Below are 25,668 nucleotides of genomic sequence, written 5' to 3' on the forward strand. Positions count from 1 at the left end.
TGCCTGTCTTTTTCTACAACATAAAGGGTGTGTGTGTGTGTGTGTGTGTGTGTGTGTGTGTGTGTAATATCATTCATATATATATATATATATATATATATATATATATATATATGTGTGTGTGTGTGTGTGTGTGTGTGTGTGTGTGTGTGTGTGTAATATCATTCATATATATATGTATGTATGTATGTATGTATGTGTGTGTGTGTGTGTGTGTGTGTGTGTGTGTGTGTGTGTGTGTGTGTGTGTACATTTACACATATATATACATATATCTATACACACACACACACACACACATACACACACATATATATATAAACTTTCATATTTTCTTCTATCTCGAATGAAACCCATTTCATACCATCTGTTTTAGAAACCCTTGGCAACTATGTCACAGAGGAAGGCCAATTTAACCAACTGTTTTGGAGTAGTAACATGCTGCCATGATATCCATGCCTGATGCAAATGATTGCCTCTCTTTTTCTACAACATAAAGGGGATGGACTATACCAATTCCAAGAGAGACTCCTTAGTCCAAGAAAGCAAGAGTAAAGAATAAGAAACCATACTAAGCATGATAGATTGAGCCACTTTGAGCAGCACATGAAGAGGCCAGCCCTAAGATTTCCAATACATAAACCTATTGTGAATACGGAAGAACCTCCAACCAAGCACTACTCGAGGAGGCACATCCACACTAATGGGATATCCCAAGTGCCAAGTAATGTCACCTTTACAGACTACAGCTCCCTACTATACAAATTCTTGCAAATCTATCTCCATACAAGAGATGAAATTTGATTTTTGAGTATTAATATGAAGGCCCAAGGCCAGACCAAACAGACTCCAAACTGCCATTACGTGACTAACATTAGTTCAATCGACCTTGAGAAAGATAAAGGAATCATCTACCAAAGATTGACCCAAAAGTTGAGAACCACTAGGAAGAGATAAACCAACAATCTCCCCATCCTCAGCCAACCAATCCAACAAAGAAATCATGGGGTGAGTGACCAATGCAAACAATAAAGGGCTGAGAAGACATCCTTGACGAAGAGAACAAGATATAGCAATCCCTTCTCTAACTTCCCCATTAAGTGTCACGTGCCACCCCATCCCAACTAATAGCATCAATAAGAGAACTGTAGTGACTGGGAGCACAAAGATCGAGATAGTCGATGGTGGCTGTTAGCAAGGGGAGAGTCAGAGAGTAGAGAGTGAGCACGTTTTGTGTGGCTACAATGACGAGTGTATCACTTTAGGTTTATATATATATATATATATATATATATATATATATATATGTGTGTGTGTGTGTGTGTGTGTGTGTGTGTGTGTGTGTGTGTGTGAAAGTATAAGTGCTAAGGGTGTGTTCACACCCGAGCACATTAAAAGGCACGGGGGCCTTTATTCCCAACAACCTACCACCTAAAGGCAATGTGCCTTAAGAGGAGAAAAGAATCAACTAAGTCTAGGTATCTACAAAGCTGAAATACATATATCTATCCAACTCCCATCATCTATCAGCAATGAGCAAACTGCTCTGGTAGAAGACCCTTCGTGAGAAGGTTTGCAAGATTATCACCTATATGCACTTTGACAAGCTCAATGCTCTTGCTATCAAGTACATCTCTAACGAAGTGATACTTCACCTATATGTGCTTTGTCTTTGCATGAAAGACAAGATTCCGTGCTAGCATGATACCACTCTGACTGTCACAATGGAAAACACATAACTCTGTAATGCCAAGCTCTCCCATCAGACGTGAAAGCCATAAAGCCTCCTTGCATGCCTCACTGGCAACCACATAATCTGTCTCTGTAGTAGACAATGCAACACACTTTTGTAGCCTGGAGATCCAAGAGACTGCTCCTCCTTTGAAGGTAAACACATACCTAGAAGTGGACCTTCTACAATCCACATGACCACCATACTCTGCATCCATAAAGCCAATAGCAGATGCCTTCTGCTTTCCAAAGCAGATACACAACTCCTTTGTGCCTTTGAGGTATCTCATAATGCCTTTCACTGCTTCCCAATGCTTTTTACCAGGATTTGCCATGTGTCTGCTAACCACTCCCACTACAAAGGCAATGTCAAGACGTGTAGCAGCCATAACATACATCAAACTACCAACAATTGAAGCATATGGTATCTTGGCCATTTCAGCCGTCTCATTATCAGATGTAGGGTTGTCCTCTGCACTAAGTTTCACATATGGAGGCAATGGAACCCCGATTGTTTTCCCCCCCTCCATATTGAAACATTGTAAAACCTTAGAGATATACTCCTCCTGAGATAGATAGAGAAATCCTTTCGACCTATCTCTGAGTATTCGCATGCCAGGAATGTGATTTGCATCACCAAGATCCTTCATGTCAAAGATGCCATGAAGACTTTGCTTCAGTGAGTCCAAGGCATCAGTGTCCCTGCCAGCAATTAGCATGTCATCAACATATAGAACCAAGATAATCAAGCTACCATCTGCTGCATCCTTGGTGTACAAGCAACGATCCACTTAGCTTCGATAGAAACCTTGAGATTGCATAAATGTATCAAACTTATGATACCATTCTCTTGGTGCTTGTTTCAGTCCATACAAACTCCTTTTGAGTTTGCATACCATCTTTTCTTTCCCTTTTTTAACAAACTCTTCAGGCTATTGTATATATATGTCTTCATACAGATCACCATGTAAGAATGCAGTCTTTACATCCATCTATATGAGCTCCATATCTTCAGCCACAACCAAGTCCAAAATGGTTCTCAATGTAGTCATCTTGACTACAAGAGAGAAGATCTCATCAAAGTTAATTCCATATTCCTGCTTGTAACCCTTCGCAACCAATCTTACTTTGTACTTTGGTGAGGAACCAGAAGTGACCTTCATCTTATAAACCCATTTGCATGGAATTGTTTTTTGCTCTTTAGGCAACTACACTGAGTCCCAAGTGCCATTTTTTTCAAGGGATTCCATTTTTTACAGCATGGCTTTATACCATTTCTTGCTGTCCTATCTGTCCATTGCTTCTTTGAAGCAAGACGGTTCACCACAGTCTGTCAACATGACATAATCAGCCACATTAATTGCACCACGATTGAATCTATCACGTTGTCTAGTAGCCCTAGACGATCTCCTAACCCAATGATCACTGTTTGCTGGCTGTTGGGCATTTTCAGCTTACTGTCTTGGCATTTCAGCCTGCAAATCAGCATTAACAGCTTGATGTCCTGGATGTTCCTGCACACATAGTAGCTCATTATCATGGGCAATAGCTGGCTGATCATTTCCAACATTATTTTCTGCATTTACAGGTTCATTTACAGCAGGTATTTGCTGCTGTACAGCAGGCACATTTTGCTGTCCAAAAGCTATATCTTCCCGGAATACAACCCTACGGACCTCCTCAGTCTTTTCGGGCTATGTATGCATGCAATCTTCCCGAAAGATAACATCATTGCTGCGTACTACTTTCCTTTTCTCGGGACCCCATAATCTATACCCCACTTCACCCTCGTCACCATATCCTAGGAAAATGCATTTACAAGACTTTGGCTCAAGTTTGTTGTGTTTTTCTTTACGAATGTGCATAAAAGCCTCGCAACCAAACACTTTCAAGTGAGCATATGAAGGTGGCTTGCCCGACCACGCTTCTTGGGGAACTCCCCCCTCCCCCCAAAGACTTGTTTGGTGACCGATTAATCAAGTGTACGACTGTCATAACAACCTCTGCCCAAAAACAATGGGGTAATGCGACATGAAATAGCATGTTACGGACCTTACCTTGTATGGTCCAATTCATTCACTCTACAACGCCATTTTAAGGTGGATTATGAGGGGCAATGAGCTCCCTCTTTATCCCTTTGCTGTTACAAAATGCCTGAAAGGCCTTGGACACATATTCCCCACAAATTGTCAGAGCAAAGATACTTGAGTGTCTTATCAATCTGATTTTCAACCAATGCCAAGAATTTTTTAAACTTGTCAAGCACTTCATCCTTGCTACGAATAGGGTAAACCCATACCTTTCGTGTAGTATCATCGACAAAGGTGACAATATTTCTTTCCCCCTAAAGATAATCCTAGCATCTGACATACATCTAAATGTACTAACTCTAGAGGAGAAGATTTCAACAAAAGAGACTTTTTATGAGACGTCTGTGCATGTTTACCATAAACACAATGAACAATATGCTCAAAATCAGCATAACAAAGATAAGGCAAGTAACCCAAATGAGAGAGCACTTTGATTCCAGTTTCACTCATGTGTCCCAACCGGCCATGCCACAAAGAAACACTTGGCTGCTTGGTCACGGCAACAACATAATCACTCACACTAGATACATGGAGAGGATACAAGGTATCACTTTTACAACCTCTAGCAATCACTTTAGATCCCTTACACATCTTCCATTTCCCATCACCAAAGGTGATATGAAATCCATCATCATCTAGCTACCTTGTACTAATCAAGCTCTTCTTAAGTTGAGGTACATATCGTACATGCTGAAGTGTGAAGACAGAGCCATGCTCAAACTGCAACTACACATTGCCAATGCCTGCAATGTCACATGTATAGTTGTCCCCAAGATGGACAACACCATGTCGACCCCTTGTATAGGCAAAGAACCACTCACGATGAGGGGCGACATGAAAGGAAGCACCTAAATCGAGAATCCAGGTATGCATGTCATCATCTGTATTTGCAAGTAAAGCATGTGCACCAAAGTGTGAAGAGACAAAGAGTACGTCATTCCCACTATCACTGTCATGAGTGACTACATTCACCTCTTCAATTTTGACATTGCTCTTCTTAGGTTGACCCTCTTTCTTCTCTTCCTTGCTATCATCTATCTTCTTGCCATTTCCTTTCTCTTTCTTCCATTTGTAACAATCACATTTAAAGTGACCCTTCTAGCCACAATGATGGCATGCAACATCTTTGCTACGTGATTTACTGCGTCCCTTGCTATTAGATTTGCCTCTCTGCTATGATCTGCTCCTAGTATGCAAAGCATTGGAAGACTTACTAGATGCATTGTTCTGGCAATTCATTTCTTCCATGAGTAGACCACTCTCTACATCACCATACAAAGGAATCGCATTAGAATTGCTCATAGTAGTCCTGAATGTATCCCAACTCTCTGGAAGAGTGCAAAGCAAAAGCATAGCCTTAAATTCTTCATCAATCAAGAACTTCAAGGCAATTAGCTAGCTGAAAATGGAGTTAAACTCACTCAAGTGAGTAGACATTGTTGTACCCTCTTTCATACACAAATCCATAAGCTTTTTCAGCCACTACACTTTGCTTGCGGCACTTTTCTATGCATACAGTTTTTTTTATCGAGTCCAAATAGCATATGCAGAATCCAAACCTTCAATGTTAAACAACAAGGCATCAGAAATCGATAGCTCGATGGTTGAGCGTGCAAGCTCATTTAACTCATCCCAATCGTCTTGTTCCATATCTACGGGTTTTTCCCTTTTTGTCTTAATCAGCTTTGCCTCTTCTTTTGCAACACGATATTGTAGCACTGTTTTTGCCAAACTGCAAAGTTATGTGCTCCTTCAAGCTTCTTTATGTGCATGAGATTACTGCTATCACTGATGCCAGCCATGATTTCCAGCCCAAATGTGACCAAAAATTCAGCAAATGCAGGCCCAAACTGTCACACAAGTGACCAAGGTACAAACAAGTACCAACCAGCAATAAATGACCACGTAGAAGTAGAAATTTCAGATCTGTAAGTAAATTTTCAGAAGCATCAAACCATGTGCTACAGCATTCCACAACTGATTACACAACTGTTCCAAGGGCAGATGCATCACATTACATGAGAAGTCCCAAATGTTAGCTGCAATTTTTTTTGTACATGTACCCATGGGCATAAAATTTGACACGCACGGTCAAAAACCCCAAAATTTTGTGCTCAAAGCATTAACCATACATCTAAGCTGTCTCTAACATGCATAGAATAGGCCAATTTTTCCAAAATAGAGCAATTTCAGCAAAACCCCCAAATTTCACTGACCACTCTATCCGAATTGCATTAATACATGTTTCTGAAAGTGTAAAACGGGCAAACTTAGTAAAATTTCACAAAATTTTGAAAAAGCCCCAAAAACTTTCGAGTCAAGTTATGCACCAATTTCAGTCAATCTAACTCAATTGAACAGAATTTCACCAATACAGTAAAAGCCCCAAATTTTATGGGTCCAATGTTGAGAAATTTCACTCAGATGAGAAAAATTTCAATAATTTTGGTGAAATCCCCAATTGAAATGCGCACAATGTTTGCAATTTCTGACACAGATGCCTCAATTTTGCATGAATAGTGCTCAGTCTAGGGAAGCCCCAAATTTATGGGCTTATATTGCACGAAAATTTGAAGCTATGCCTCCACACGTGACCCTCGGTAGGAGAAGAGGAATTTCAAAAAAAGTTTTGAAGAAAAAAAAATGGATGACGGGTGACGGATCTGTTGACCCGTTAGTTGGCGCCCATGAGCCCCGCTGGTCCCGTCCTTGGCATGTCCCACTGGTCCCATCCGTCGCGTACGATGGTTGTGTTGGCCTAGTCGCGTTGGTCACATTTGCACAGTGGTTGCCCCATCCCGTCCTTGGCACATCCTGCCGGTCCCGTCTGTCGCGCACCAACCACCGTCGCCTACATGAAACGTATCCTATCACACGCCACCTGGTCTATGTCTCACAGTCAACCCTCCCATCGAGTATCGATCAACTACTCGCTAAGAGCTCGCCTGTCAGCTGGCTCACTTCTAACATCTCGAGAAGGTGCACTCCTCGCCCACTCTGATACCAATTTGTAGTGACTGGGAGCACGAAGATCGAGACAATTAGTGGTTGTTAGCACGGGGAGAGTCAGAGAGTAGAGAGTGAGCACGTTTTGTGTGGGTACAATGACAAGTATACCACTTTAGGTTTTTAGATAGATATATATATGAAAGTACAAGTGCTAAGGGTGTGTTCACACCCGAGCATATTAAATTATTCCCAACAAGAACTCAAGCGGGGACCGAAGCCCATGGTAGACATCAATTGCCACATGAAGGACCAACTGACATGATCAAAAGCCTTTTCAATATCTAACTGGATCATAATGACCTACTAGCCAGAGGCTTTGGCATAATCAAGTGTGAGTACCTTTCCCTTATGGTGAATAGTGATCTTTTTACACGAGAATCAATCACTGCATGCATACGGTGACACCATGGCATACCAAACAATACATCACAACCCTCAAGTGGAGCAATGAAGAACTCTTCACTGTCCACATATCCTTGTATGTGCAACCAAAGCTTTCCAATGAGCGGTGTGACTAGCTTTGCATGGCCTTGATACGCCATTCCAACTTCCCCCATGGGTCCCATCTCATCCTCTCTGATGCCCTAGACAGGCGGTAATGTCAACAGAGATAAAGTTGGCTCATGCACCATTATCAAAGAAAATCACTGCATGTTGATCTCTAATTTTGCCCCATGCTCTGCATAACTCAGTAGCATCATCATTGGGCTAATCATCACTAACAACATCAGGCACCAATCCCACTGATGTTCTAGGCTTCTTTCCTTTAGAATCTCCTTGATTTTCTGATTTTCCAGCTTGCAACCTATTGGGACAGTCTCTAGCAATGTTACCCTCCTGTTTACAATTAAAACATTTATTTGCAGACATCAATTCCCTACGTTGTGCCAATGTTTTTTAGCCCTTTCTTTGTTGTTTTGGCCTCTTTTCAAGCCGATTTTCGGATCTACCCCTTTTCTCAACCTTAAACACCTTTTTATTCGACTTCTCCCCACTCTCTAGGAAGCCCGAATCCTTTCCACACAGCAAAGCATCGGCTGTAGCAACAATCTCTATAAGTTGAGACATGCTAGACACGGTGGATTTAATGCAAAAATCCCTGATTCCTTTGGGCAGCCCACAAACATATTTTTCCACTTGCTCATGAAGGGATACAGGGCGATAAGAAGTAATAGGCAGCAATGCATCCCAAAACTTCTTATTATATTGCTCCAGATTTTTACATTCCTTAGCATCCAACTTATTCCAAGTTGTCATGATGTCCACCTCAAAGGTACTTGTCAACCAATTCGATGCAAACAATTGCTTGAATTGTATCCACGTTGACGGTGCTCCACCTTGCATCAAAAGAGTGGACCACCACTGTAATACATTCCCTTTCAAGAAAGTGGCTTCCTTTTGAATCTTTGATGACTCCATGAAGTTCCTCCCTGAATAGGCTGCATCAAACTACTGAATGAAAGTCAAAGCTTTCAGCCTATCTTGTACACCGCTGAAGGACTCAAACTCCACTCCTTTTCCACACTCATCATAGTCTTTTGCTGCCCCTTTGGGTGTCAAGTTGTCATACACTAGCTACTGCAAAAAGAGTGCATTTGCTGAATTTACATCAAAACCAACACCAAACGGAGCATTTGCATGACCAACATTCATTTCTTGAGGCCCATAAGCATTCGGGGATGCAAATGCAATACCAAACATGCTACTTTGTGCCCCAGGCATCAAGCCAATGCTACCATACATAGGGTTTTGCATATGTCCAGCCATACTTGAATACATTGGGCCTTACACTCCATGCATTGGTTGCTGCATACCATAGGGAATTGTGCCATGCATTCTCGTATGCGGTCCTTATCCAACCATAGCATGAAAAATCATGCTTCCACCAAAATATCTTGGCTGCCCCATCATAGCATGCACGCCTGGCTATCTAAAATCCATTGGATTGGCACTTCTGTAATGGCCTTGGCACTTGCATTTACATTCCTTGCCCCGTAGGTATCAATGTTTTATTTCATTAGCATCTTTGGGAGATTCAAATGAAGGGTTTCGCATTATCTTCGCTGCATCTTGTTGTCCCAAAGGTGTAGAAGACGTCTTCTTCTTCTTGCCTTTGTTGTCCTTCTTTGGAGCGTTCAAAAATCGGGTAAATTGAGGATCCTTTGCCAATTCAGCAAAGAGATTTGCTGCTGTCCTCATCCGATTCTTGAATTGGTCATCAAATTCCTCTTCACTTTGCTAGGCATCAGCCTCCTTATACCCTGAAGACCGTGCATCTTGCCCAAGAGCAACATGTTCAGCTTGTTGTCCATAATCTGAGCCTTGTTCAAGGTCAAGCATTGCATTTCCTTCATTCCCATGTGAACGTTCATACTGAGAGGCATCATCATTGCATGAGTCCATCTCACTGTATGAAGACATATTGCTTGTAACTTCTCAGTTGAGAGTAAAAATAAGCACTAGCACAGCACAAAGCTTTGGCTTGCAATCAGGTGCCTTGCACCCACCAAATTAAGGGATTGAGTAATATCCCGGCAATGTAACCATGCAACCAACCTTCCTTCCGTGGATAGGTGGTAATCCCTGAACAGAACTTAATTACAGTAGCAAACAGTTAATGCAAATCTGAAAATACAAATTTACCTATTGATCTTGGACAAGGCACACCCGATTGGCCCCAAAATTGGCGCCCCTTTCGATATTTCTTTAGCTTTATTGAAAAAGAAGTTGATTTACAATGGGATTCTCCCAATCCCTTTCGGTATTCCAACTCCCCTTACTGTTCAAAATCACCAGCAAGTCTTTAATCTGATTTGTCCCTTGATTCGGGCAATCAATTGGCCTTCACCCGCTTTGATGGAGATGGAAAATGCCCCAAATTCAATTATTTGCTGGTCCCTCCACTTGAATAGGCTAAAACAGCTTCAACACTGTTGTATCCAAGTCTTGGAGCTTCCAATTTCTGGCACACTTCCCGAGGCTTCTGCTAAACCCTAATTTCTACTACAGATTAGGGTTTACAGCAAAGAAATCTGAAATTACTCAGCCTCAGGAGACCAAATGCAGAGATCTTCGAAGCAAGGCTGAGAAATGGCTAGGAGATGGAAGGGAAAGCTGTAGAGAGAGAAAATTCAGAGTTTTGTCGCGAAGAATAACTGAAAATCAGTCAAATAAAGCTACTGTCTTGCCACAACAGCTCGTAGATGCAAAAAACTGAAGAAAATCAGTCATTTACTATTGCTCCCCTGTCACAACAGCTTGTAGATGTTGTCTCCTGCTATTGATTGGTCGTCTCCTACCCTTGGCAACCTCAGAAGATCCTCCAATGGCTGCAAATCATATCAACAGCCTCTCCTCTCTCTCTCTTGCAGGCTGAATTTATAAAAATGCCTCTCTCCAGCCTCTAAAAACATTTTTCAGTCTTGGATGGGCATTTTTGACAAGTAGCAGCATTCCCAAATGGTTTTTCAAGCATTTTTCATAATTGCATATTAATTTTCAGTCTTTAAATACTGAAAATTAATCTAATAATTATTTCAATGCCTTGAAAAATAATCTGACTGGCCAATAATTAAATTGGCTAGGAAACTTCCATTCCCAAGTGTCTCTACGCCATCTTTGACCATCAAATTGGCGTTAGGTATCATTAAATGCCACTTCTCTAGTTTCACCACAGCTGACACTTATGGCCAAATGGATGACCTAGGCCAACAAATGGCACCTAATACCACCAAGTACCTGTGCTGCAAAACTTATAGCAACTTTTGCCTTTGACATCCCGTGTTTTCTTCAAGTCCCGAGCTCGTAAATTTACTTTAACCCCAATTGCATCTCACATGTGTAACATTTACTTAATCATGTGATTAAAAATTAATCCACATGTTAAGTGAGGTTTCAAAAATACATGTCCTCATGACACCCACTTTGTAGCCGAGAGCCTGAAACAAACAAACATTACATATGCAGATATATAATATACTATGACATACAAGGACAGTACCACTGCCTCTTCCATTATGGTTTTGAACATCTTCGTCGTGTCATGGAATATATAATATACTATGACATACAGTACCACTGCCTCTTCCATTACGGTTTTGAACATCTTCGTACTGTCATGAAATACGAGGATTAGAGATGCCTAGGTCTTTTCCTCTTAGAGCTCCAAAGGTCCCACACAACACTACTGCGAGACAAGAGGTCACCCAGAGGGATCCACACAGAGAGCAATGGCAAACTCTTTTCACAAATCCAACCCTACTAACACTACTAGCCTTGCAGAGACAGAGCCACTCCACCAGACACCTTCCATTCCGCGCCGTGGAATCACATTGGATAGAATCATTTCACTTCGTCAAGCACGTTGATCCTGTCCTGTCTACCATGTTCACGTCTGCGGCAGCCACATCACAATCCAATCTGAGCCATCATCACAAGACACCATACACTCACTACTAGGCATATCAGTGGAGCAATTAGGGATTACATCAGACCTGAGATTGTGTGCAAACCTTGAGATCAACTACAGCCTACAGTCCCCACAACATTTTTCTATACATAGTTCTATCAGATGTGGGTTTCTTTTTCTTTCTACGGATGGGACAATACTAGAAATGGTTTTACTCTAGCATAGTCCCATCATGAAGTTATTTCTTAACATTGTATCATAGGCCAGGTACTTATTTTAATGCTATCTTAACCTTACTGATGAGAGGACATTAGACATGGATGTACTTTGGATTTTGTCTCATAGGCCACATTGGCCTTATGTAGACATTAATATATCTTTCTTTCTCTACCAATAACCCCTCAGTGAAAAACCCCCAAAGTAAAATACAAAGTACAAAGAACATTGTAGAGAGTAGCTAACAGACCTTAAATACAATGGTTTTGTGAGCAACCAATCTGATGGGTTATAATGCCAGACCATCTGAGGGGCTAGATGAAAAGAAGCGCCGGATTCCTAGGTCTGTAGGTTGGCATCCCTCCTCATCCTCTCAAAGCCACTCTAAAGCCTCTCCTATCTCCTACAAAGAGAGCAAACAATCTTTGTCCAAATCCTCCTAAAAGTCTATACAGTGGGGACATCCTCTAGTTCTAAAAATTAATTGCAATGCCAAAGCCAATAACTCTAAATGTTTGAATTGCATTGCCTTTTAATTTTTCAGTGTCTTTAGATCAAAACAATGAGCTGGCATTTGTACGCACTTTGCGGTTTTCAATATGAATAAATCCATAGCTTCCTAGACAAGATGATCACAACCAGCATTTGGTAATAAAATCAAGAAACCCATCGACTTTGATTACATCTAATTAGCTGCACGAATCCGAAGCAGAACTGAAACTATGCAATTATCCTAGGAGTTTCCGAAAAAGTTTGTTCATCTATAATCGAAGGTGTCATTAATTGCTGGGAGTTTCTTCCAAGGTGTCATAAATAGAAATTTCTTTTCTCAGAAAGAAAAAAACATATGCCTCCACTTAGTTACATTGTAGACAGCCCCTTATTTTGTATTTATTCCCTTTCTTGTTCATTTATTGTACCATTTCATTCATCTATCTCAACATACATTTGTTAGTCATGTCCATACATTTTTATGCACTCTTTGGCCTAGAGTTCTCAGTTGCAGCACTAGAGCTCATATCCTCAATGTTCATATTCAGTTCACTCTAGTTTTGTCATGTTTATCCCATATGCTATGTTTTTCCTCAAGTTGAGAGAGCAGACCTCTTTTACACGATACCATTCTTTCTTCATTGCATCACTTACCCCTAAACACAAAGCATTCATGGTTGTTTTTTCCATTTTGTGTCGTTCATGCTTAGTCTATAGCTACAAGCCTTGACATTTTACTGAACAGCTGAAACATATTGATTGAAAGTATTGATGGAACAAGCTTGCCGCCGCAAAGCTTTCCACTAGCCCACAAAGCAGATATCAAAGTCAGTAACTAAAAGAAGAAATCTTGCCAAAGCACACACAAAAAAATCATTTCAACCTTTTTTCACCACGGTATTTGAGTTCACCTTGTACAAACTGTCGTATCCTGCTTATAAACTCAGCTTGGGTGCCAATGTCATGAAGTTCAATCTGTGCCATCTGTAACAAAGCAAACTTTGTGTTCAGTCACAAGCATAATCAAACAAGTACAATCTACTTTCCATTATTCCCAAGGCCACCATCAAACATAAACAACTGGAAACAAAAATATATCCATGAAAGTCAGCAGTAATATAAAATTAAACCTCGAGATGCTGCAACTACAAGCCTTGCCCTCCAAAGTTTTTATTGATGAACACCTTGTTTTTGTCCTTTGACTGATTCCATGTTCCAAAGATATGAGAAATTGCAAAATTTCTATCTTCTAACGATTCATGTCTTTCGTTGCCAACACCATTACTATATTGGCACACATCTCTTTGGTAATTATTACCATTTTACATTAGCAGCTCCACAGAAAGCCATAAGCAAGAAATGATTTCACACAACATAAACTGGCAAGTATTTTCTAGCATGATTGCGCACCTGCAGCCCACCTGATATCAAGTGAAGATGTGAGTCAATAAACCCAGGTACTAAAACTTTCCCTTGCAAATCCACAAGCTCTGTTTTTGGTCCAGCCATTGCCTACCAAAAGAAAGGGTCAGTATTCAATTGAAGATAAACGCCACATAACAAAGATCTAACTTGAAAACCATACTAAACTATAGATCAGTAGAAGTATTGCATACATGTTATAATTCACATCATTACATCTGACATTTCTAGCATTTACAGTATGTGCACCTGAAAAGTTAAACAGGCCAACGTGCTACCTACATCATCCTTCAAAGCTTCTTAATGCTTCTTAAGTATTTCCAGGCCCAGCTATTGTTTGAGATATTTAATTATGTCCTTAGTCAAAAAGAAACTACCCTTAAGTGCTATTGGACTTGCTAGTATCAAGTCTCCGAAGCCTCAAAACCTCTACTAAAATGTCTTCCATGTGCTCTTCAAACTCAAGCTACAATAAAGAGGTATTTTGTTACAAGCTTCAGTGATGGCGAACTATGATTTTGCACTCTATCTATATATAAACCCTAGCTTTAATATAGTAGCATAAATCCTAATGTGTAATAGTGTTCGGTAAAGAGATGGGAGGTGTACAATATTATTGTTAGTGGTCATGTGTGTCATGTCTAATGATCTCCTGCCTATCAGCACATTAAACTTAGTCACATGAAGACATTTGGAGCTCTAACAATATGTTTGGTCTATCATTTTATCAGTCGTAGACACTTTAGGTAGAGGTGACGCTAGTGCATTTCATTTTTGGCATGGTGGACAATTTTTCAATGGGCGGGCTGATCTGGGCATCCATATTTTGGGCAGGTTCAGTTAATGTGCCAGTTGTAGCATTAGTTTGAACTTTGCCTATTATAGGCAAGCCCCTTCACTCTACTCCACCTAGCGCCCACATTAACACTCCAAGCTGCGTGTTGGGGCTGACTATTACAGCCTTGTATCATTCAGTCTTTTGTCACTTTTTTCCTTCTTTCTCATGTATTTCTTTCAATCTCCTTCTCTATTTGCTCCGTGTTCACTTTCCTTTCTTTTGTGCTCTCACATGATATCATTCACCTTGGTGGGAGCCAGAGGTGACTGAAGAGAAGCATCTATCCACACAACACCACACTGAGCAACATCACTTAGGGCTGCCTCTGCATTTTTTGTATTTTCAGTGTTTTCTGTGCAGAGTGGCCTGTTTCTCAGTCAATGCCCAATGTTTACTATATGCCCCAACTAGGGGTTAATCTCCTATCTTTCTATGAGCTTTTCCTACTGAGGAGAGCTATATTTTTTATTGCAACTAGGATTGCATACTCGTCTTGGAAGTTGGGAGAGAGAGAGAGAGAGTGAGTGACAGTGACTTGGAATTATGATAATAAACATAAGGCTTAGGAGTTGGAAGATATTGTAAGGTCTAGTCTTCAAAGGCCAAAAATACCCTGTTTTTTTGTACAAAATGGTACCGATACGTACCGTACGGTAAAGTACGAACTGTACGGAACGAATTAGTCCGTACGTAGTACGAATGCAACTATGTGGGGAAGCAACACCAAACCCTATATTCACAACATTCAAGCCATTCAACTAAGAGAGCACTTGGATTGATTCATCTTGAATAGAGTGGAATCATGCCAATACAATGGAGCAAAGCTCTAACATGACTGCACTGTCCTGGCTGATCAAGCAGCAGTATCAAGAGGAAATCTGCGCAGTGAAGGGAGAGAAACGCAGTCCCTTGGACAGTAGGGTGTCAAAGATAAATACTAAATGGTGAAGGACAGCTATAGAGGGACCAAAACACAGTCCTCGGATGCCATTAGAGAAAGGGAAGAAGATCACAGCAATCACCACACTCTGGAGTCACAAGGACAGCTGGATGACCTGCATCTGACTGAATTGTAACAAAAGAGAGCCTCCCAACAGCAAAACACAGCATACTAGGGCAGCAGACAACCTGTAGGAGCCAATGCAAATGTTAGGAAGATGCCAAGCTGTAGAACACAAATCCTAAATGCTGAGAAAGATGACGTCTACAACAATCCAGTGTCCACCAGCCAATCTGAAGGTGTAAACCAGCTTGGCAACAGCACCTTGCTGGTAAACGCACCCTGCAATGGGTGGAACAAGTTGCCAAGCATCAAACACCTGCGAAGAATTGTCCAGGAGCTGAGTTTCCCTCCTGATAGGGGTATAAACAGCAGTGGAGAGGCTAAGAAATACGATAGAAGACTGATAGAATGGAGTGATCTGATAAAAAGAGTGAATGGATGAATCAATGACAATGTGAGGAATGAAGGGAGTTATTGCCCTATTTATAGGGACTTACAGTCTTGAGTGGCACCCCAAAATGTGGGCGCCTAGCCCTTTTTGGGACTGTAAGAGTGAAACTTAATGAATTAATGAAAACATCCAAGGCCCCAAACTAGAAAGAAATGTCAACCACCCCAAGAAGGTAAATGTCAACACCGTGTGTAAAGAACCACAAGATGAGTAGGGACCCCATCTGGACTGGAGGAATGGGATCCCCTTCTGAAGTAGAAGAAATATGAGCCCCCTCCGTATCCCCCTCTGAGAGAGAGACGGAATCTAAAAACTCATGGATCACAACCTCCAAAACATTTGATGATGAAGAAAATACGTGAATATGTATGGTATGGAGCATACACAAAAAATTTAAGAATAAAATACCTTGTTTCGTATGCTCAACTAAAAAAATAGGTTTAAAATTATATATAAAATCAGCATACGCACATATAAAGTGTGCAACTTAAAGATAGATCATAGAAAGCACAAAGTTTCATGAATAAGAATCTAAAAAAATTTTACAAGGCTATATAAAAGTTGAAACTAGAGTCATGTAACATGTTCTACTGAGTACTCCAAAAAGATGGAATGGGGCATCTACCATGGCACATGCTATCACTCAGTGCTCATAAAAGGACTCAAAATGACACAATACAAAATGACTTGTGACTCATGCAGACTCCTCGTTATCAGGCCTAGATACATGAAAAGGTGGAGAGCCACCCTCACTATCAAAGGCCTCAGATGGCTCACCTAAGGCACCATCACTGATGACATTCCCGTCATCATTATACTCGAGCTCTCTAATTGAAGCATCCTCTACTCAAGCTCTTGAAATGAAGCAGCCTAGGCATTGTGAAGAATGAGGAGAAAGGAGGAGAGGAAGAGGAAGAGGGAGAGGGAGAGGGAGAGGGAGAGGGAGAGGGAGAGGGTGTAATATGTATAGATGTAACTTGAAAGTGAGAGGAAGAGGAATAGGGAGAGAAGGTGAGGAAAAGGGATAAGGAGAGGGAGAGGAAGAGGAAGAGGGAGAGGGAGAGGGGGAGAAGAGAGGAAGAGAAGGGGAGGGAAACGAAGAGGAAGAGGGAGAGGGAGAGGGAGAGGAGGGTGATGAAGCTTAAATGTAGGCTTGAGCTCATGAGAGGGAGTTTAAAGAACATGGAGGTTCATTTGTGTGATGAGAAAGGGGGGTGGGGGTGGTGGTAGGGGGGACTTCCCTTTTATAAGGGTTGAGGTGAGGGAGAAGAGATGAGGAAGAAGTGTGAAAGAGTAGATGGGCTTTGAAAGAAGAGACAACTTACAAGTTTGAATTTACAATAGCAAGGAAAAAGTCATTTTTCTAGTTAGTCTTTTAAAATACACTTTGAATGCACAAAACTTGTACAGTATCGTACCGTACGAAACGCGAATGGAATGAAACCCTACGTCACTGGGACCGAAGAAGGTATCTAGGGCTCCAATGGAATGGAAGCTAGGTAGCAACAACTTGAGGTGGCCTCTTGAGACTGAGTAGAAGAGAAAGTGGAGGGAGGGGGATCACATAGAACCTCCTCAATACTCATATCACAATCGATGTCCATGGAGTCATACAAGGGAGGAGGGAAAATAGGGAGCTCCTATGGAGCCACAGGCGGGCCACAACCACCATCTCTCAACGGAGTGGACTGCAAAGCCAAAGGAGTGAAAGAAGTTAAATAGCCACTCTCTCTCTTGAAAAAGCAGACTATCAAGGAGACACTAATCAATAGCCACAATCTCTAAGTGGAGCAAACTATAAAACTACGAGCTATGAAAGCCATTGGACCCGAAAATAGGTATGGGAAACCTTTTTAGTGCATTGCAATCGCCTTGCAGCGTCTTAAAGCCTCCTTTTGCTCACAAGGGCTTAGTGCGCATCCTGTACATCTTATTGCCCTGAGCAAACAAATGTAATAGCTGATGCAAAATGATCTCTGTGTCCCAGAAGTGTAAAATAGCACAAGGAGTGCTTGGGGGACAATGCATATACTTTGGTGGGCTAGGGAGCAAAGGTCAATGTTGACAATTATTGGTGCTAGGGAGGGTGGGAGGGAGAAGAAGATAAGGGTATCTCCCGATGATGCACTAGAAATAGGGAAAATCTCAAGGTAATGTTGAACCCGCAACCTTTGTTTCCCTTCTTCGATGAAGAGGTGATGAGACGGTAGGTACTTATATCATATCAAAGAGACAGTAGAGTTTGTTGGGAGAAACACACTATACGACAAACACTAAAAGAAGAAAACTCAGAAGAGGAGTGACGAATGATGAACATTGAATTATGCTGAATAGATCATGCTGATACAATGGGGCAAAGCTCTAAGATGATTACACTATCCTGGCTGATCAGGCAGCAGTACCTGCATGGAATCTGCATAGTGAAGGGAGCAAAACACAATCCTTCAGGTGATAGGGTATCGAAGATAAATGCTGAATGGTGAAGGGAGGTATAGAGGGAGTGGAACGGAGTCCTCGGATGCCATCAAGAGGGAGGGAAGAGCGTCACTAGTAACCACCACACTCTAGAGTCACAAGGACAGTAGGGGGCAGCCTGCCTCTGATGACTGAATCATAGCAGAAGCGAGTCTCCCAGCAGCAAAATGCAGCATACTAGGGTAGTAGACAGCGGATGCTAGGAAGATGCTAAGCTGCAAAACGTAAATCCTAGAAGCTAAGAAAGATGACATCTATAGCAATCCAAGGTCTGCCAATCAACCTAAATATGTAAACCAGCTGGGCGGCAGCATCTTGCCAGTAAATGCAGCTTGCAATGGGTGGAACACATCGCCAAGCATTAGATAGCTGCAAAGGATCGTCCATGAAGTGAGCTGTCCTCCTATAGGGGGTGTAAAAAGCAGTGGAAAGGCTAAGGAATAGAGAGAAGACTGATATAATGTAGTGATGTGATAGAAAGAGTGAATGGATGAGGAATGACAGTGTGTAGAATGAAGAAAGTGAGTGCCCTATTTATAGGTACATGCAGTCTCAAGTGGCACCCCAAAATGTGGGTGCCCTGTCGAGCTAAAAATGCATTAGCCTGACTTTAACAGCCCCAAAACACGCTTAATTAATGAAGAAAACCTCTTATTTTAAAAAGAAACACGATCCAACCTTCCTTGGCTGCATTTGCTGGTGTTCGACACTCAAAGGCTACCTTTGTTACGATTCGGGATTTGTTCAAAGTACAACACACACTACAACTCATAACCTCTGCCTTGATCCCAAAGATACAAGAGTTCAAGGTTCAATATTTACTCCACATTGTGTTTGTTGCATGAGCACTCTATATTCATTATTCGTTCCAATAGGTGGAACGTTCCATGTCCTGTTTCAGACACGAAACGTAGCAATGAACGTGTTCTCTGCTGCACTCCCTGTCTAAAACGAGACAGGGAATGCCACGTGGCACCCACTTACCTTCGACCGATTGCCACTCCCGCCCGATCATCTGCAACTATGCGTTTCCGCCCGCTTCTCTCTTGCCTACTGCTCCCGCCCGATTGTCTGCCCATTCCCACCCCCAGTGACCAATCCGCACAGCACCCGTTCCCTATTGCCTCGTCAATGTGCCAACCACCAGTCCCCCCGTCTCCTCCTGCCTCCAACCTCTCTTCTTTCTTCTTCCTTCTACCTTCTCTTCTTCCTTCTTCCTTCTCTTCACTTCTCCCTTCTCTTCTTTCTTCTTCCTTGGACCTTCTCCCTTCTCTTCCTTCTTCTCCTCTTCTCTTGAGTCTTCCTTCTTCTCCAAGTTCCAAGTTCTCCGTTCTTCTCCTCTTTTCTCCTTTTCCCTTCTCCCTTCTCTCCTTTTCCCTTCTCTCTAGACTCTTGACTTTTGAGCCTTCTCTCTTCTCTCAAGACTTGAGTTCTCACTTCTCTCCAGTCATTTTTATTTTAATTTTCAACTTGAAATGGCTTCATCTTCCCGCCCCACTCGTCGCGCTGGTGGTCGAGAATGAAGGTCCGATGATTGGTCATGGTGGAAAGAAGTAAATGCTAACCGCCCATTGAGTGGTGGAGGATCTCGACCATGGACTTGCAAGCTTTACCCATACAAGCGAACTAGTGAAGAAAAAAAGGTAATCCATTGAGCCAAGCATTTGTATTTTGAATTTTTATTGATTTTAATTTTTCAAAATTACTTAAATATTAGAATATGGAATACCAATTGCCACTTGTTCCGTTTTATGCATAATTAGGTCCGAGTTCATCTCCTACATGAGCCAAATTCAGAGGTACAGTTTTGTCCGAATGTGACCTTGGAGAAGCAAAGGGAGCTTCGTGACCATGTAGCAAGTCAACAAACTTATCTTGCATCTAGACCACGTCGTGTTGCAGTTGATCCTACAACTTTTGTGACACCATCCCCATCAAATGTATCGAGAGCAGGGCCAATATCAGAAAGTGCTATCTCCACACCTACTACAAGCATTGCATCGGCCATGGCATCATCAGCGCCACATGTTGCACGTAGACAAAGCACACTTGATGCTAGTTGGGATTCCAAGAAGAAGAAAGAGGTGTATACATCAGTGGCACGTTTTTTTATCATGACCACATTCAATTCCGTGCAGCCAGGTTAGAGTATTTTAAATTGATGTGCAAGAAGATTGGTGAGTATGGCCCTTCGTATGTATCTCCATCATCAGAGGCCTTACGCACCACTTTGCTTGACAAGGAAATGCACCTTGTTGAGCAAGCAATAGTGATTAGAAAGAGCCTGTGGGCTAAAAATGGAGTTTCGTTGATTGCTAATGGTTGGCGTGATACATACAAGCGATCCATTCATGGTATGGTTGCTTATTCTCATGGGAGAATGTATTTCATATCTTTACATGATGCATCGGGAACAGGAAAGTCAATAGATGTACTTGCAACAGAGTGGGTTACAGGTATTGAGCTTATTAGCCCAGAGCATATTGTGGGATTTATTGCAAATGGAGAGCCCACAAATAGGGCAGCACGTGCTATTATCCAAGGACATTATCCGCATATCACAATTTCATATTATATGGCTCGTTGCTTGAACAACCTACTAAAGAATATTGGTAACCTGTCATGGATTGCACATGTCATAGAGCAAGGAGCTCAAATGGTTAGCTTTGTTTTGAATCACCAGTTTCTTCGCCATCACTTCTCTTTGCGGTCGAAGAATACACTTTTAAAATACTTTGATATCAGATTTGCCTTTAACTTCTTGATACTAGGCAGATTAAAAGAATGCAATGGTGCCTTGAGGCAGTTATTTCTTAGTGATATGTTTACCTCATCAACATTGGCAGATACTCCTACAGGTATCTTATCCTTGGAGAAAGTAAATAACTCCACTTTTTGGGATGATGTAAAGCAGATAGATGCTATGGTATCACCTATTGTGCATTTATTGAGGGTTATGGATACTATGCAACCTTGCATTGGCAAGGTATATGAGGCTCTGGATAGGCTGAATGAAAAGTTGCAAGAGTTGGCACCAAACGATGAGGCATATGAGGAGATACGCCATTTAGTTGTGACGAGGTGGAACTCCTATAGCTCACCCATACATGCAGCTACATTTGTTGTGGATCCTGAGTTCCAAGGCAAGGGTCAGGAGAATGGCACTGAGGTTATGGATGCATGGAAACTTATATTGTCTCATCTAGTTCCTGATCATGGCACTAGACGAAAGATCAGATATCAGCTTTCATGTTATAGGATCTTTCAGGGCTTTTTTGGTTGTGGGGATGCACAAGAGGATCGCTGTAAGATTGGGGCAGCTTTGTGGTGGGAGGACTATGGTTCGGATGGTCTTGAGTTGTAGAGACTAGCCATCAGTATTTTGAGTCAGTTAGTTAGCTCCTCTTGTTTGGAGCAATTGTGTAGTACATACGCTTACATTGCTTCAAAGAAGAGGAACCATCTTGGTATAGAGAGGACAAACGATCTAGTATTCGTTAGTGCTAATTTGAGGATGTTATATAACAGTATGACAACAAAGCCCGATCCATTCACAGAGTGGAAGATGCAGCAAGAAGAGGAGACACATGTTGATGTTGAGGGAGATGCAGCAATTCATGGTACACATGATGATGAGGCTCGCACTTCAAGAGTAGCTAGAGCAGCCTCAGATCATGATCATGATCTTTGATTTAGTTTACTTATCATGAGTCTCATGATACATTACACATGTACATTGTATATGATATTATGATCATTGATGACAGTGTGACACTTGGACTGTTGTGCCATGCCGATATTATATTTGTACTTGCAGTCTTGCAGTTGCCCTTTGAGCTATTTTGGCATGCCGCATTTTGCTTCAGTCTAGAGATTCGACTTTATATTTGTAGTTTTTTTTTGTGCAATGAGCATGTTCTTTCAAAGATTAGACTTCATATTTGTAATCTTTTAAGTTTTTTGGCAATGGAACCATATGCATGTTCTTTCAGCTTAGACTTTAAAGTTTAGTTCATTGTTCATTGTTTTATCATTTATGGTATATGTATTATGCATTTTATAATTGAATACTTACCAGTTGCAATTCAATTTCTAATGAGTACTTTTAGAATGATGCATAGTATCTTAAAGTCAAAACTTAAAATGATTTGTCTACGTCCCTGTTCCCTAGGTTTGGTGTCCCCATCCCCGTCCCCGTTCCTCGTTACCGTTCCCCGTTTCATGTTTCTATGGGTTATACGAACCTGACACTAGGTCTGGCTGAGATGAAGAAGATGGGTCACCAGTTGTCCCAAATGTCGTATGTCCTCCATGATTGGAGAGGTGGCTAGTCACCAACCGGTCCGAATGGAGTAGCAAAGCTGGTAGAAGGGGTGTAAGTTTAACTATATGTTATGCGCAAGTTCTCTTAAAACTCTTCCTTTGGCATGAGACTAAAATCTAGAAGAGGACAAAACAAAGAAGATGAAGGTGAACGTAGGGTTTCATCTTATTTTGTGAGTCCATAATGCCTCCTCAAGGCTGTGAGTAATGGAGAAACCTAATAAGACATCATTGGGTCCCGAGAAAAATGTATCTAAGACATTGTGATTCGGTTATGAGTCATTTGCACGGCTCGCACAAAACCAAGCCTCCACAATATCTGCAAAATACTATTTACAAGAGCACTACCTCTAATACCATGTAAAGAAAATTGTCGAGTAGCTACTAGGTTTGAATTGAGGAAACACAAAGTGTATGACCACGACAAAAACACAACAAAACAAACACAGATGTGTAAAATGCAAACCCTAAAAGTAAAACTCAAAACTCAAACACAGAAACAAACACAAGCAGAAGGAAAGAGAAAGAACACAATGTAAAGAAATGCCCTAACACAGAAACATAAACAGAAACCGTACGACAAAGCACAGACTGATAAAAGAACACATTTAGGGTTAGGGTAACTCAGAGACAATGAACACAGTGAATGAATGAAGTGATATAATTACTAAATATACGATGCTCATGCAACAAACACACTATATAGTGAATGAATACTGTACCTCGCACTCCTATATCTCAAGAATCAGGGTAGGAGTAATGAGCTGGAGAGTGTGTCGTACTCTAAACGGATCCCGAATCGCAGCAAGGTAGCCTCCGGATGTCGAACAGCAACAAACGCAGCAGTGAGAAGCTGGATCTAATACAGACAGCAGTGAGGTGAGAGAAATACTCAAAACGCAGGCAGCAGGACTGTGATGACGTGGCAAGCTGTACGGCAATAGGTCTGTACAAGAATAGCAGTCGCCTGGCTGGAATCAGCTCAACTGTGTAAAGAGGGCTGGAAATCAGGCGCCAACTGATGGAGACAGCAATGGATAGCTTCGACTGAGATGTCCTCCACAAACAGGGTGTGGGCAGCAAGCTGAAACACCTGAAATCTGCAAAAACAAGATTAGAGAAAAGTGGAAGATTGGCTGCCTATTTATAGAAAATTAGGATTCTCGATCTTCTCCCACTTAACTCTCTCAATCCGCTTCCCATTTTAGGATTTTGGCTGAAATAAGCCTAAAATAAGCATGTTTTGGGATTGTTTAAGTGGCTAAGTGCATTTCTTAGCACAACACCCCCTCTCAGGCCCAAAATAGGGCTAGAAAAGTAGGCCAACCTTAATTTTAATTTACCCCAAGGCGTCCCACCCCAAAGCAACCAGGGCATTGGACAAAGGGTGCACGTCGGCGGCCCAATGGCCTACCAAGACTACAAAGGCGATGGTTATCTTACCAAGGGAGCCCAAGTGATCACCCCAGAGAGGCCAGAGCATCGGACCAAGGGTGCTCGATGGCTGCCCAAGGGCCTACCAAGTCCTACAAAGGCGGATAGAAACAACAATGGACTCGTTTTTTTTTTTTTTTTTTTTTTTGGAAAGTATTTTGAAAATATATAAGTAATATAGGGACAGCAGCCGATTAAGTGACAGATAGAAAAAGATAAAGAGAGTTTTAAACCCAAGTCATTCATAAAACTAGCAAGCCAATCCCTCACACTGACTAGGATAAGTACCTAAGGATGATAAAATTGTGTGCGTGTGCCAATCATGTGGTGAATATGGGGAGAGGCAAAAAGGATGATGGTGGGCTTAGCAAGACAAGCAAAGCAAGCAAGCAAGGGTAGGGAAACTGTCTTTAGGAGAACTGCCATGTGTTATGCCACGAATATGGTGGATTCTAGAGTCGACCACTCCAAAAGACCGAAGAGGGATAAATGCGCACAGATGCATGTTTACATGAACAGAATGCCAATGCATGGGATAATGCAAAGGGAGAATCAAGATGTCATACTCATGCAATATGCTATATAACAGTGCCACTTGGACAGTGCCCTCGCAGGGGGATTGTTCACTTGTCCAAGTGTCCTTTTACAATCAAGTCATCCTGATAGTGCGAATGAAGTTACAAATGTCCATAATACAATATAAAAGAATGAATGAATGTAATGTCTAAAAACTGTAAGCATCATCACTCTCACGATCAAGAGTAGAAGCCGCCCCCTCTCAAACTGGAAGGGAAAGCAACAGGGAAGCACCCTCTCCCCGTCAAGCTAAAGAAGTAGAGGAGGGTGTACCCAAGCCGATCCTGGGTAGCAGGTACAAAAGAACCAGCCTGTTGACCGCCGCTTTGTTCAAAATGTCTGTAAAATTATCTGATAAAGACACAAACTCTAGGCGAATAGTGTCTAGCTCAACCTGCTCTCGAGAAAAGTGAAAGTGGACTCCCACATGCCGCGTCCGTGGTGTGATGATCGGAATGCTCGCAAGGGCAAGGGCAATGTCACTCTGGTTGTTGCAGTAGACAACCGTGGGAGAGACAAGGAAAATGAAGTGCCGCCAGTAAACTCCTCAGATAGATGGCCTCGATGGTGCCATCAAAGAGAGACCGGTACTCAGCCTCGGCTGAGGAAGCCGCCACCATTTCCTGCTTACGACTAGACCAAGAAATAGGAGCCGTACCCAAGGTAAAGAGATAGCCGCCATGAGAACGCCGGGTATCAGGATCTCCTGCCCAATCAGAATTAGTGTACCCCTGCAAACATAAACCAGAACCATATGTGAGGCCATAAGAATAAGTACACCGTACATAACGCAACACACGAAGACATGCAATCCAATGTGACATTCTAGATGTTGTGAAATACTGACTGAGTATGCTAACTGAGTAAGCTAAATCTGGCCTAGTGTGAATTAACCAAAAAACGGAGCGATGGGTATGTGCATGTGCCATTTCCATGACTGTCCAGTTCCTACGCTCTACGACTCCATTCTAAGAGGGGGAGTTGGTAGAGGTGAGCTGGCAGGAGATGCTATGCTTTTGTAGAAACTCGAAAAACTCGTGGGAGATGAACTCACCATCGATATCACTCCTCATGCAACCGACACGATGACCAATCTGGTTATGAACCAGCAGCACCCAAGCAGAAAAATATGTGAAAGCATCTAACTTATGCTTGAGAAAGTACACCCACATGTATTTGGAATGATCATCCACTATCAAA

The 25,668-nt window shown here is 41.9% G+C and overlaps 1 protein-coding gene across 5 annotated transcripts in view; it reads right to left on the minus strand.

Moving 5' to 3' along the window:
- Window positions 1-25,668, minus strand: part of LAF3 (Amidohydrolase family) — a 171,404-nt gene that overhangs the window by 131,851 nt on the left and 13,885 nt on the right. For 4 of the 5 annotated variants that reach the window (XM_087672309.1, XM_087672307.1, XM_087672310.1 and 1 more), the window contains exons 3-4: window positions 13,357-13,458; window positions 12,858-12,930 (exon numbers count right to left, since the gene is read on the minus strand). In XM_087672309.1, coding sequence (XP_087528435.1) covers window positions 12,858-12,930; window positions 13,357-13,458 — 175 coding nt within the window. The remainder of the gene's footprint in view (window positions 1-12,857; window positions 12,931-13,356; window positions 13,459-25,668) is intronic. The other variant, XM_087672311.1, reaches the window with a different exon arrangement.

Source organism: Lygodium microphyllum, chromosome 30 (assembly GCF_053477565.2).
Source record: "Lygodium microphyllum isolate KBCC chromosome 30, Lygodium_microphyllum_v1.1.10, whole genome shotgun sequence".
NCBI lineage: Eukaryota > Viridiplantae > Streptophyta > Polypodiopsida > Schizaeales > Lygodiaceae > Lygodium > Lygodium microphyllum.